The sequence below is a fragment of the Abramis brama genome, assembly GCF_963993115.1.
Source record: "Abramis brama genome assembly, chromosome: 12".
NCBI lineage: Eukaryota > Metazoa > Chordata > Actinopteri > Cypriniformes > Leuciscidae > Abramis > Abramis brama.
The window spans coordinates 32,438,013-32,451,136 of record NC_139974.1 but is presented as its reverse complement, the minus strand read 5'-3'; the positions used below and the strand labels follow the sequence as shown (position 1 = coordinate 32,451,136).

General features: G+C 39.5%; 1 protein-coding gene across 4 annotated transcripts in view; it reads right to left on the bottom strand.

The window, feature by feature from the left end:
• The window catches only part of runx1t1 (RUNX1 partner transcriptional co-repressor 1), a 53,153-nt gene extending 44,301 nt beyond the window's left edge, over positions 1 to 8,852 (bottom strand). For 2 of the 4 annotated variants that reach the window (XM_084131537.1, XM_084131539.1), the window contains exon 1: positions 8,398 to 8,852. In XM_084131537.1, coding sequence (XP_083987663.1) covers positions 8,398 to 8,425 — 28 coding nt within the window. In that variant the 5' untranslated portion in view covers positions 8,426 to 8,852. The remainder of the gene's footprint in view (positions 1 to 8,397) is intronic. The other 2 variants (XM_084131538.1, XM_084131540.1) reach the window with 2 other exon arrangements.
• Positions 8,853 to 13,124: the final 4,272 nt, after the last annotated feature.

Sequence of the window (13,124 nt, the reverse complement as noted above, 5' to 3'; positions counted from 1 at the left end):
ATTCTTTACAGTTATGGAAAAAGTGAAGAGAAGAAGAAAAACAGTCACATGCACACATCTTTCCCCTGAAAAGTTATTACATTTTGTCAATGGTATGGAGTAATGGCAATCATATGTGGAGCTGAACTCAGAGCGGTAGTCAAGGCTAGGCTAATCGCGCTAGCAGGACTGGGAACCCTTGACACATAACGGATACTTGTTACTGAAGTATAGCTTACAAAACCAGATGTTGATAAAGACACATTAAGACAGATGGGAGAACAATTACTGGCACACACAACTGTCCTGAAACAACTTAAAACATTTCTGACCTTATAAGGCAAGATGGATTTATAAGCTCTGCCATTTTATTGCTCCATGAGACCCCTTCCAATTCGGAAAGGGGTCTCGATTTTGCCATAGCTGCGCCATTCGCCGCACTTTGAGGCTATTTAAAACACTGGCGCTGAAGTGTATTTTGAAAGGAATAAATCAGAGAGAGACCACAGCGCAATGAAATACCACACAGTGCCATTCCAATCCATACGTACCCCTTTATATTCTTGGATACGTTGTTCAGAAACTTCTCATCCAAACTGAAAAAATATCACAATATCACCACTTCGTCGGGACTCATGCACACTCGTGCAATTACAAGTCTTAAAGTCAACATAAAATGGCATATGCAACATATGTGGAGTGCAGAATATCAAACAAGAAACCTCAAAAACATTTGAGTGGGACTCAAACAAATGCCTAAATTGCTATTTATCTACTGGTTAACATAATTCAATAACCCGCATGGGCCTTGGTGATGTCAGCAGGAAAGCAACATTGTCCCAGAGGCAGTCCAAGTTGTTACTTTTTGATGAAAGATTATTCCTTTGAAATAACATGCACTGATGAGTAACAATAAAAGCAGGAACATTCATAAAAATACATACTGTAAAACCAAATGCATCATAATAGTCAATAAAATGGTCCACCCAAATACAAATGATCAGCTATTAGATGAAATTAGAGATGTTAAATTTAGTCGATATTGGATATTTGATTGTGCATGTTCATTAAAAATTTTCATCTAACATCTATCTTCATCTAACGTTCACTTAAAGTTAATCTTTAAAAATAATAAGAATGTTTAAAGTATTCGTTAACAAATCGCAAAATTAATATAAATTTGTTATACTGTACATTATAATGTTGTGATTGATTTTACTTTTTAGTGCATTACTTTTCATTTATTTAGACATAATAATACAGAATTCTAATATAAGCCATAACATGAAAATAATTGTCAGGAATCGGTGCATCCATCTCGTGTCCTTAGAGGCTGTGCCACACACACATAATCTGCACAAACTGAAGTGGCACGGCCATGGATCACTGCTCTCGTCTCCCAACCCCCTCAACTCAGACCCTATTGATCCATAATGAACCGCATGAACACTAAATCATTTACCTGGACTCGATCTGCTTTGATAACCTTCTTCAATATCTTATTTCGGAGGAGTTTGAAATGTGACCGACATGTTTGAGGTCTGCGGCAGCCGAGACCAGTGCCCATCTGTGGGTTCATTCTGTGGTCATGTGCGTGCAGTGGAGCCGTGTTGCTAATGGCGGAAGTTCTGAGTGACCAGGAATGGCTCCTGGCAGGGTGAATTCCTTCCCAGCTGTTTAAAAAAAACACACTCACATCCATACGGCCATAAACAGGATCTGAGACAAGGTTCATTCTCATTTCACAGCTTCTAAGAAGTCTGTATACAAGATTCCTATCAGAGGAACCTCGTTTGTCAGGAAACTTGGTACGGTCTTAGCTGCCAATGAAATGTATTATGTTTAAAAAAGCGATTGAGTAATAAATGCATTATTGTCTTGTTCTTCAGTGTTTCATATAGTGCTATATTTTGTCTTTTGTGTTAAACGGCTCCTTTAGACTCTTTCCAATGGCGATGATGGTAACATGGGGAGATAATGTCAAGTAATTCAGTCTAATTCTCTATTTGTTCTGCAGCTCCAAACAGTTTTAATGTGCAAGGGGTGCCCCCTCCATTCATAGATAACAAAAGCTTAGATGCAACGACGTTTAACAAAATGACTCTTATGTGAAGCCGCATTGAAAACGAAGAGGTTCATCCACCGGGGCCCATGCTCCTCTTTACCTCTGTCTTCCTCTACTTCTACACTTCAGCCCCGTCTTATGAATCACCTCTTCTAGAAATAATTGACACAGAGCGTTTATCTCGAAGGCACCTGCTGATCGTTCAACTACAACACAATCTTCTAGTGTGCTACACCACAGAGCTTTTGTCCCACCACAGTGTCTGTGACACTAACTGCCAACAACAGGAAGCCCAAACTATAGCATCAATACAATTCGGAATAATTCAGAGATCACAACACACACACACACACACACACACACACACACAAAAACAAATGCTTTTCAAAAGTCTGTACACTCCGTTTATGAAGAAGCTATCTAATACCAGGTGTTATTTTCTCTAGCTGTGTAAGAATCTATAGACGTTATAATGAATGCACACCATATGGCATTGTGTGCTTTGGAAAATCACTGCATTACACAATTGCATACTACATTATTTTTCATTTATTCAGACCATACGAGCGTTGAGTACAATTCTACCGATCCATCTTGTTCTCGTCGTCTTTCTGCTCGCTTGCTCTCTCCTTTTCTCGGGAGCTCTAATTGACTGAGCGTGTCAATATGTGCAGTGAACACACAGGGGTCTACTGTCTCTGCCTATTGATCCATAGCTCTTGAAGGAGTTGAGCCTCTAGGCTCAAAACAAATCTTAATTACACTCCTCTTTACTGGGCCACAGAGGCTGCACTGGAGTGGGTGCCCTTTTCATAAATACATATCAGAATCCATAAATCAAAATTAATGGGCGTGAGCGGCCCATGAATCATACATTAGTGACTGAACAGATACAGCTGACAGATTCCCACTCTGATCGCATAAATTTCAGGAAAAAGGTAGTCCTTAATGCATCTGTGCTTCATGTAAACTGAGAATGCAGTAATAGCTGTAAGTAGGGCTGGGTATAGATACAGATTTCCCAAATTCAATTAGCTTTGGTTTGATTCAAATTTCGATTTGATTCCGATTCATTTGGGTGTATTTCAGACATAATGTATTTCTTTACAACAGCCCAGATGGTGGCTCATCTGATTTAGTCAGAATGATCTGTTTTATAGTATTTCTGTTTTGTGTCATGTGGAAAGCAAAATCTTGAATCTTATCTTTTGATTTGCATCAAGAAAACTGATCAAATAAGGTGAAGTGCCACTCATTTCTTAAGTAATTAAAGGTACACTGGAATCGATCAAATGAAAACATTTTTGCTTTTGGGTGGTGTCAATCTAAGATGACTCCTGTATCGGCCATTGTAAAAAAAAATATATATATATTTTTTGTTGTTTTTTAAATTCAAGCAAAATTACTATATTATGTTGTGACATGAAATGACAGTATGCAGGATTTTGGTCATACCCTAGCAACTGTAAACGAAGCAAAGGGATGTTTCTGATGTCTATTTGGCAGTTTGTCACTGACAAACACCTTTTTTATAGAAGAGCTTTATAGACTTTCTGCAAGAGCCGAGTCCATCCCTTAGCAATTGTTACCTCATAAAAAGAAGTAAACCCTAATGAAGCCATTACACAGTCCATATTCTCCATCAATCATGCATTTACACTGATATGCCAAAGCGTAATGTTGGTCATGTGCCATTCTCACCTTCTCCTTGGCAAAAAGCAGCCCTTGAATCCACAGACAAAACCCAATTACAGATAACAATGTGCTAATCTCTGTTCCCAGGGAGCAGAGAGTCGGTCTGGAGAGAGATAGCGATGCCGCAAGGCTGAAACGCAGGCCAGATACAGCCTCTGTATGACAGGCCCTGTTTTTTTTGTCTCCTTCACTCCTTCCTGCTAAAGTCATGCTCCTTTCGATCACCCCCCTCCCCCTCCCAACCCCTCCCAACCCCCCCCAACCCCCTTCGACACTCACACATACACACACATCCTGACACCTTCACCACCCTGAATCTTTTACCCTTTTACAGCTAATCTTTAAATGTAAATTCTATGACGGGAAAATAGAGGAGGCACGAGCTAACAGGTTACATCTTCACTCCTGCACTGCTATCGTCTTCTGCATCGCTGAAAAGCACCTATTCAATAAGATTACCTTCTGGCAGAGTGCACGGCGACACACCGCGGCTTTGTATTCATTAAACACACATCCCCGGCTTATCTGAAATATAAAGGGGCTTGTCAGGATGGCACATTGTGTGTGTGTCTAAGGGGAAGGCAATGTGCATTAGGGCGATTACAATATCAGCCTGGTCCAGATGGAGGCAGGAAAATAAACAGAGGGGGAGAGAGAGAGCGCGAGAGAGAGACAGAGACAGAAGACAGAGAGGTAGTTTAGTGTGCGCGTGACTGCGTTTGTGTGTGTGAGTGAGTGCGGCTGATAGATGTGAGTGAAAGAGTATGTGTTGGAATAAGAGAGGAAGGAGATATAATAAAAGAGAAGTTAATTGGCAAGTGAATCTTGGATTAACAGAAAGAGAGAAAGAGAGAGTAAATGAGAGAGGAAGACAGATAGCGAGCAAGGCTGGGCAGCCTGGACACCTGTCAGCTGGAGCTGGGGTTTGTTTAGTTAACCCTGGTGTGGAACACAAAGACGGCTCAGGTTCAGATCGACCCCACTGCAAGTTCAGATCCAACTTTATAGGAATCCTTCAGTTGTTTTAAGACACCACAAAAGTATTTAGTTCTGCTCTATATTCATCAGTTTCAAGGATTTGAATAATTCCCAGATCAGACACATCTGTTAATTATATATATATAAAATAAATAAATTAATGTCTAATATCTAGGACGAAATTGTTTTGTAAAAAAAGCCCCATGTAAATTCTTACACACCCCCCTTGACTTTATATTGCCTCGCTATATTATACACTCCAGCCTTACGATACAATAAAAACCAATCATCCTCTTCTCTCACATTATACTTTCATGTTTTATGAAATCCAATAACCACACGCTAAATTCCTCTCATTGAAAAATTTGTAGCCATTATGCCCCCTATCGATCCGAAGCATGGATTCTGGGAGACGGCAGCCGCCTCAATCATTCAAGGCCTGCTCTCCACAGAGACTCACATCGAGTCAAATCTAGAGCCCTCGCAAATAAGGGGTCTTTCTCCCCCTGACGAATCCCAACATCTCGCGTCGCTTATTTACTGCGCAAGATTGAGTGTGTCAGCAAGTCCAACAGTAGCCCTCAATGAATATAAAGAGCCTCATACATGATATAGCTCAATGGAAAGAGATGTGAGTGAAATACCGCTAATGCATTTTGGGAATGTTTCCCTTAAGAGCTGAAACATTAAGAGCGCATATAATGCACTCGGCTGATGTCGTGTAACTGAACTTGCTCGTTTTTCTTCTCTTTTGTTATTACAATTTTTATTCATCCAGAGAAATTATATGGGCTGTCAGATTAGGCTTTTTTGGACACATACGGTTGCTTGCTGCAAAATTTACAGTGTGTTTCTGTATCCTTATGCACAAAGAGCATGGTTTTGATTTAAATGTGCATGAAAGAGAAATTGTGAAGCAACGAGACATGCTGTGTATTTGTGCAAGTGTCTGGTGAGAATGTCTGCCAGTTTATGTATGGGGTTAATGACATCACTAATGAAATGAGTCACTGCAATGATAACACGCTCGGCTTTCAGCCAGAACGTCTGCTGTTCGTCATTTAAAATACATAGTAAGCACTTAACTACAAATGTTTTTACGCTGCTGTGTTTAAGGTAAATGAGAAGCGCATTTATCAGTGAAGGAACATTGTCTTAAAAAAAAAAACTAATATTTTGCATTGTATGGTTAATTAATTTCTAGTGATGCATGATGCATATTTATAGATAATTAATTCAGAATATATTAATTAAATAAAATATAAGCTTGAACCAATACGAGTAAACATCTCCCAGACATATTCGAAAATAATGGATGAGTATTTCCATATCTCTCTCTCTCTCACACACAGCTGTGCATGTTGGTGTGGGCAGCCGAGTCATCTCTTCATTATGCTGTGGCAGTGTCTGGTTTCATGCGTTTGACCCATGTGAGGCCAGTGGGAGTGGAGGAGAGGGAACAGGTGTGAGGCAGGCAGGCTGGTGGCTGTGCAGATGGCCTCAGCCAGAGGATGTTGCTGCCTGCAAATGCTGGCTTCAAACACACACACACACTGCTTATCACTAACCGAACCCTAACCTCCAGCCACCACAGACCATGTTTGCCTTTAATCAAGGTACGTTCACTACCTGCACTGTCCCTTGGGCTATATCTCATGTTGACAGGAGCAGAGGGCAATGACATTAATGAGGGGATGACCAAATCATAATGCCATAGTTACATAGCCTCCATTTGACCAGCATAGCCTCCATTTTCTGAATCATACATAAAATCAATAAAGAATAACATATCTTCAAGAAACCAGTAGAGATACCTTTAAGAAAATAAAATGTAAATCTACTTGAGATGGACAATATATGATGAGAATGTGTACAAGACAACTGATTGTTTTAAAAAAATGCATAAATCTGTGACATGAGCAACATGAGCTATGAGAACAAGCATCTTTCGTCAAAGAACAGGGTCTCCAAAGTATATATATATAATTTTTTTTTTTTTTTTGTGTGCCTTAAATACACGAGGACTGCCCCTGATAGCAATGGAAATAAAAATCTACCATTTAATTTTCATTTTAACCACCCAGCCTTAAACTTCAGAAACTCTTCAGTCAAGAGAGGGCTTAAGCGCTGAGAATGGACTATTCACATCATGATGGATTTGAGAAGATGAGCTTGACAATTGTGACGGGAGAAGCTTTTAAAAAGCTGGCTCAGTCACAATTGATAAGCGCATCTTCTCAATCCATGATGTCACAGTTGTCAATACAGCTTTTCAATCAAACTGTGACATCACAATTGTCAGACTCATCTTGTCAAGTCACAATTGTCAATGGATCTGTTCAATAAATTTGATATCACAATTGTTAAAGACATTTACATTTACTTAACCTTAATCTGATGTGATATCACTCTTGTCAGATGCATTTTAATCCATGGCGACATCACAATTGTAAATGGATCTTCTCATATTTTATCAATATTGTTAAAGACATCTTCTCAATTGTGATTTCACAATTAAATTAATCCAAAGTGATATCCCTATTGTCAAACGCGTCTTCTCACACTTGGTTTATCAACATTTTTAAAATCCATTGTGGTGTCACAATTTTCTGCCTGTCTCACACCAGATGTTTAGCCTTCCTGTGTTTGTAATCAAACATTTGATTTGATCAAATTTGCAGCGCGTGAGAATCTCGCGGACTGGCCAGCAACAATCCTCAAGCTTATTAGAGACCGTGTTTATAGACGGAGGTGATATTGCATTCGGCCAACAGATGGATGACATGCTGATCGACAGTTAATGTTTAACTGGCTGACTTCATTATTATGGATGGTATTAAATGTGTGTAATAAAACATTCTTATGAAAAATAAAATGACGAATAGTAAATCTAAAAGCTGCATTAAAAGATGCATAAAGACTTAGGCTACAGTGTTGTGTTGGATTTGTAAGGCCATAAACTCTAAGATAATGAATTTACTGAGCACGTGAGATTGTAGACAGAGCACATATATTCTATATAGTATTACAATAGCGACATATAGGCTATAGTATTTTCCCCTCTTACACAATATGTTCCTTTAGTTCAATTCACATTATTTTGTAAAGCGCTTTTCAAAACAGGCAACATGTCGTTTTAAAGCAGCTTTACATAAAATGCATGTGTTTACATTACAAATAGTTACGGGAAAAGCATTCACAATAATATCTCAAAACGAGAAAGATTTTTATTATGATATAAAATCCAAATGAAATTAATACGCGTAACATGAGAGAAACGCGTTGTATGAGCGTTGTTTATTTGTTGATTATGAATAGAGTTAAACGCGATCAAACCCTGTTAAACGTCAATTTTATTAAGATTTAGCCTACAGCGGTGAGCAATTACTATTGTAAGTGACCATTTAACTTTTTATGGGGAAATATGACAAACTGCATATCAGTATTTATTGTTGGTGATATACACTTTACGTTGTGAATAATATTAAATTAAGCAATGTGGGCAAAACGAAACGAGTTATAACAATATTCTGCGAAAGAAAAATAAAAGTGTTTGTCATTTACCCAAAACGCACAATAAAACGTTCTAATAAAATTAATAAACGTGGCTAAAGTGCACAGATTAGTATTCATCTCTGAGATCACGAGAGAAACAAGATGAAGATAACTGCACGACTTACACTGAAAAGACGTAGAAATTCCCACCATGCGTAACGCCGTTGTGAGAGAAAAAAATTAATTTCCTGTCCTCGACTCCGGTCGATATATTAGTGATGTTTCTCAGTCATAAACGTGTACTTCCCAAGACGAAGAAGAAAATGTGTCCGTCAAACTCCAGTGCACAGCTCTAGAACCGCTCCAGTGTGCTGAAGGGCAGTTGAGCTCGAGGCTCGGATGAAGCTCAACCTGACAAGCGGATGATGCTGTGTGCGTCTCAAGCTCAACTCATTAAGTGCGGCGTTTTCCTTCAACTGTCCGAGTGCATGAACACGAAACACGCGAAAACGTTTGATCCTGGTGTGCGACAAGAGTCAGAAATACTTCGAGAACAGCGAAGTAGTGATGAAAACGGCTTGTTCCGAAGAGCCTCTAACGCCCACCCGGCTGCTAGGAGAAGCTGTGGTACTTTGCCTCTAGTCGGCGAGCTTCGGCGGGAAACCCAGGTGCAGAGTGGTGGGGGGGGCTTTCTCTAGAGGTGGGCGTGGCCTAACACAACAGGCATGGATATAAAATGTTTACAGGTTTATGGGATAAACAGCATATAGAGAGTGGGCCATATGAGATTATGAGAAAAGGATGGGATAATAATGGATAAGGCTTGTTGTGGTCTCTGTCACACAGCTTGCTGTAACTTTAAGCAAACACTTGCCTAGGGCCTGTTTACACCTGGTATGAACACCAAATACTAGTACAGAAGCCATTTCCGCTTTTGAGTATTTTATTTTTTTAATTATGACAAAATTTAAACTAAGAAATAAAATCACACTGTGATATATTAAGTTGCAATTGTGAGATATAAAGAGGAATATAAAAATAAATTACTTTTTTAAACTAGCTGGAAACTAGCTTCCAAAACATAGAAATTTAAAGGGAGTCATACGTGAAACGTGATATCAGACATACTATAAAGCCCATAGTATAGCCTACTTTATATGCATATGCATGTTATGCAAATTTTGTCATCAGCACAGTACACACCTGAATTTTCTAACCAAGCGTAAGACATTTATCATTCATCATTGAACTTTTGGAGAGAAATAGTGCATAGACTGACAAAAGCACGCTAACAGTACTTGTAAAAAAAGAAGAAGTATACTTTGGGCTTAAATAATAAATGTTCTTCAAGACAGGTACTCTCGCATGACAAATAAAAACGAAAGGAGACATGAAAACACATTGCAACACAATGTTTCTCAGCTGTCCACTTGTGATCGGATCAACCGAGAATACCGAGATCTTACCAGGTGTAAACAGGGACATGGATATCCCCAACATCCCCTCCAAGCCCCCCAAAAAAGAGATAGACTTGTAGTCAATCCATATGAGTTTTTCAATGACCCCTTCTTCAACTTTTACATTTGGTCCCCCCCTCAATCTGGAATATTTGGTTACATCCTTGGGCAAACACTTCCCCGACCATCTGGACTTCATCTCGGCCCGCCGAGCCAGGAAAAGCAGAAGCGCCGTTTACAGCCCGATGATAACAGCCTCTTTCACACAGACGCCGTTCATGAAGTTAATGCATCGCAGGCTCTCTCTCTCTCAAACCTTGCTTTTAACCCCAACCCGACCCATACGCTGTATGCTTCAAGTGAGATATGTATATTCTAGAGGGGCTTATTTTGCAATAAGGTTCTGCAACAAGATTATGAAATCATTCAGGCAGCTTTACCATTAACTTGGCCACAGCCCAAAATGTGATGTCTTGTACTCATGTTAACAATGTTTTCCTCTTGATTCAGTTGCTCAATTGGAGATTTATTCATCTAATTGCAGGAATGAGCTTAATTCTGGCAATTTATTTCCTCATTTGCGTAGTTACGGTTTCTCAGAGATGATGAAAAGTCTGGAATTCTGACAAGGCTTCTCTCACCGGAGTTTGTGATGTGCAGGTTTGAGCCTTTGTTCCTCTCAGACAAAGACAACTCACTGAGATGCCTCTCAATTTGGGAACCCGCGAGCCGTCGGCTGAATGAAACACGCTTGTGTCAGATCAGCACAAACAGACCCGACCCTCTGTTATCACAAGGACTCAATCCGATCTTTTTTGTGCACAGCGTGCGTTAGAGAAAAGCTTCTTGTGGCAATCACAGGGCAACATCTTGACACCGGAGGCAAAAGGGATGGTGGTTTAGGAAACCTGCAGGGGCACGAGCGGGTGTCGTGTCCACTGATAACAGAACAAGAGATCAGGAAACACACAGTACTGTTTTTGCCACTGGGGTTCCTGAAAGTTAGCCGCCCTAGGCGACGGGCCGCACACACACAGGATACCTCGCCTCTGCTGAGGGAAAAACATGCTGGGTCTGACACACACAAACGGCCACACAGACTTCCTGCATTTCCCCACCTACCGGTCAGCCACCTGTGGCATGCATGCAAGCACGCTGAATCAAGCCACTGTCTGGGAACTCTAAAACAACAGTAAAAAAAAAAAGAAAAAAAGATGCTAATGGTGTGTGTTGACATTGTGCAACTCATTTATATTTACTGATTAATTTAGCAGACACTTTTATACAAATGAGGAATACAACAAAGCAATTCATCTTAAGGAAGTAACTTGTATAAAGTTACCCTCCCTTTGACCCATTATGGTTGCAACACACATTTAGAAAGCACATCCTTAACAGCAAGAGAATTAACACCGTAAAGCCTGAAATGAAATAATAGTAAAAATAAAAAAATAAAAAATCAAATTTTTTTATAATTTTTTGGAATACTTAACTGAAACAAAAAAAAAGAAAAGAAAAGAAGTTTGCAAATGTATTTTTGATAAGCGTCATATTTGATACATCTTTATTACAGCTTTTTTATATAGTATGATATTTGAGAATATGAAGCTCATTCTCATGGATGAAAAAAACTGTTTTATTCAGATGCCTAAACTGAGCAAAAATCTGCAATTTGTTGCAATTTTTTATTGATATGGGCAACTCAAGAACAACCAGGGACTCACCGGACCTCAAAAAAAAGAAAAGAAAAAAAGAATGTACAAATAAAAAAATATATATTTTCTCCATGTAGCATTTCTGCTGTGAACCCTTGAAAAAATAAATATATATATATTTTTTAAATGTAGGCATCTTCTTAGTCAATAAAGAGCACAAAACAAAATAACAGAATAAAAGTGGAGTGATGAAATATTGGATTTTTAAAACGTTTAAAACTCCAGAGTGCCTCATGCAGTTTAATCCTCCATTGGAGTTGCTATTATCCTTAATGGAAAATAACGTCAATATCAACTGAAAGTGCACACATACTGTTGTGTCCTATTTTCGCTCATTTAAAGTTTGCACATGTAACGGAGGCCAGCTAAGTAGATGCTGTGCGAGTAAACCTCACTCCTCTGATCTCAATAAGCGCTCTAGCGACAGCCATTTGAGGCTGCAGTCTTTAGCCTCCTTTTAGCCTCCCCGAGACCCGGGCTTGAGTAGGACCCGGGTGGAGGGGTTACACGCAGCACTGTCCAATGTTTTGCAAAGCAAATTAAATTTATTATTGACAAGGATGCACAAGTTAGCTCTACAGCTACAAAATTGTTTCTGCAAAAGTCATGACTTCAAAAGAGATTTTTTTCTTGCAAACAGAGAGTGCAGGATCTTTACGGCAGGCTGACGGTTCACTTGGCATATTATTGAATTCAAATTCCGTCTGGCAGCTCCTTTTTTCCTGAGAGTGAAGGGGAAAATCTAAGTGGGAAGAAATTGACAAGCGCTTCTACCTCTGCGATAATGTAATTAGCGGGCCGTTCTCCAGAGCTTCACCTAATTCTCCAACCAAGTTCTTGTCAGAAGGCTGTATATTACTAGATGATGTTTTACACCTTCCCTTTTCTCAACAAATCACACTTGCCTTTACATTTACTTACTGTTTTTTTTTTTTTTTAAATCCCTCAGACAATTCCTCAGATAAATCAACCAACAGACCTCACTTTGTGTAAATTCAAATATGGAGGGAAGCAATACAGTACAGTTCTGCTCTTGGGTATCTCGTAAGGTGGCAGATATATAAGTCTCTCAATGCTGAAGTTTGGGGATCTGGGGGCGTCCTCTGGGTTCTGGGATATGTACAGTTCTTTTTGAAGTGCACACATGTGAAAAACACATCTTAGTGCCTTCAACCAGCCCAGTTCCCAGCTCGGCAACAAAAGTTGACAGACAAGATATATGAAGTGTAATGTTGCCCTGACTGTCAGTCACAGATGTAAAAACACACATACACACTCACAAACAGTCTTTCTGAACCCTGCTCCTTGAAATATGTCCTCGTCGTTGTGCCATGAGAATGAAAGACAGTGTATTGATTTGCCCAGACCTGCCTTGTTTCAACAACTGGAAGTGCTCTCAGTCAAATGGGTTTCCCACACATCACGAGAAGCCTGTCTGTGAAGCAGACAAATGAAGAAGCCAGAAAGAGATAGGATAAACACACTCTGGCATACAGTACATATGAGGACACCCCATCCACACACACACACACAAACATTAGACACATTAGACACACATGATTTAAGGAAGCTAAGGCTGCTTTTGGAATAGTGTTTGTTTGCATCGGGAGAAGACATCAACAAGAATCACCTCAGTGAAATGGGATTTAAACAAATATGTTTTTAACAAGGGAGTATTTTGAGCTTGTGTTTACAGGCTTGGCCTACCTTAATTCACATAAACTAAATGAAGCAAATTGT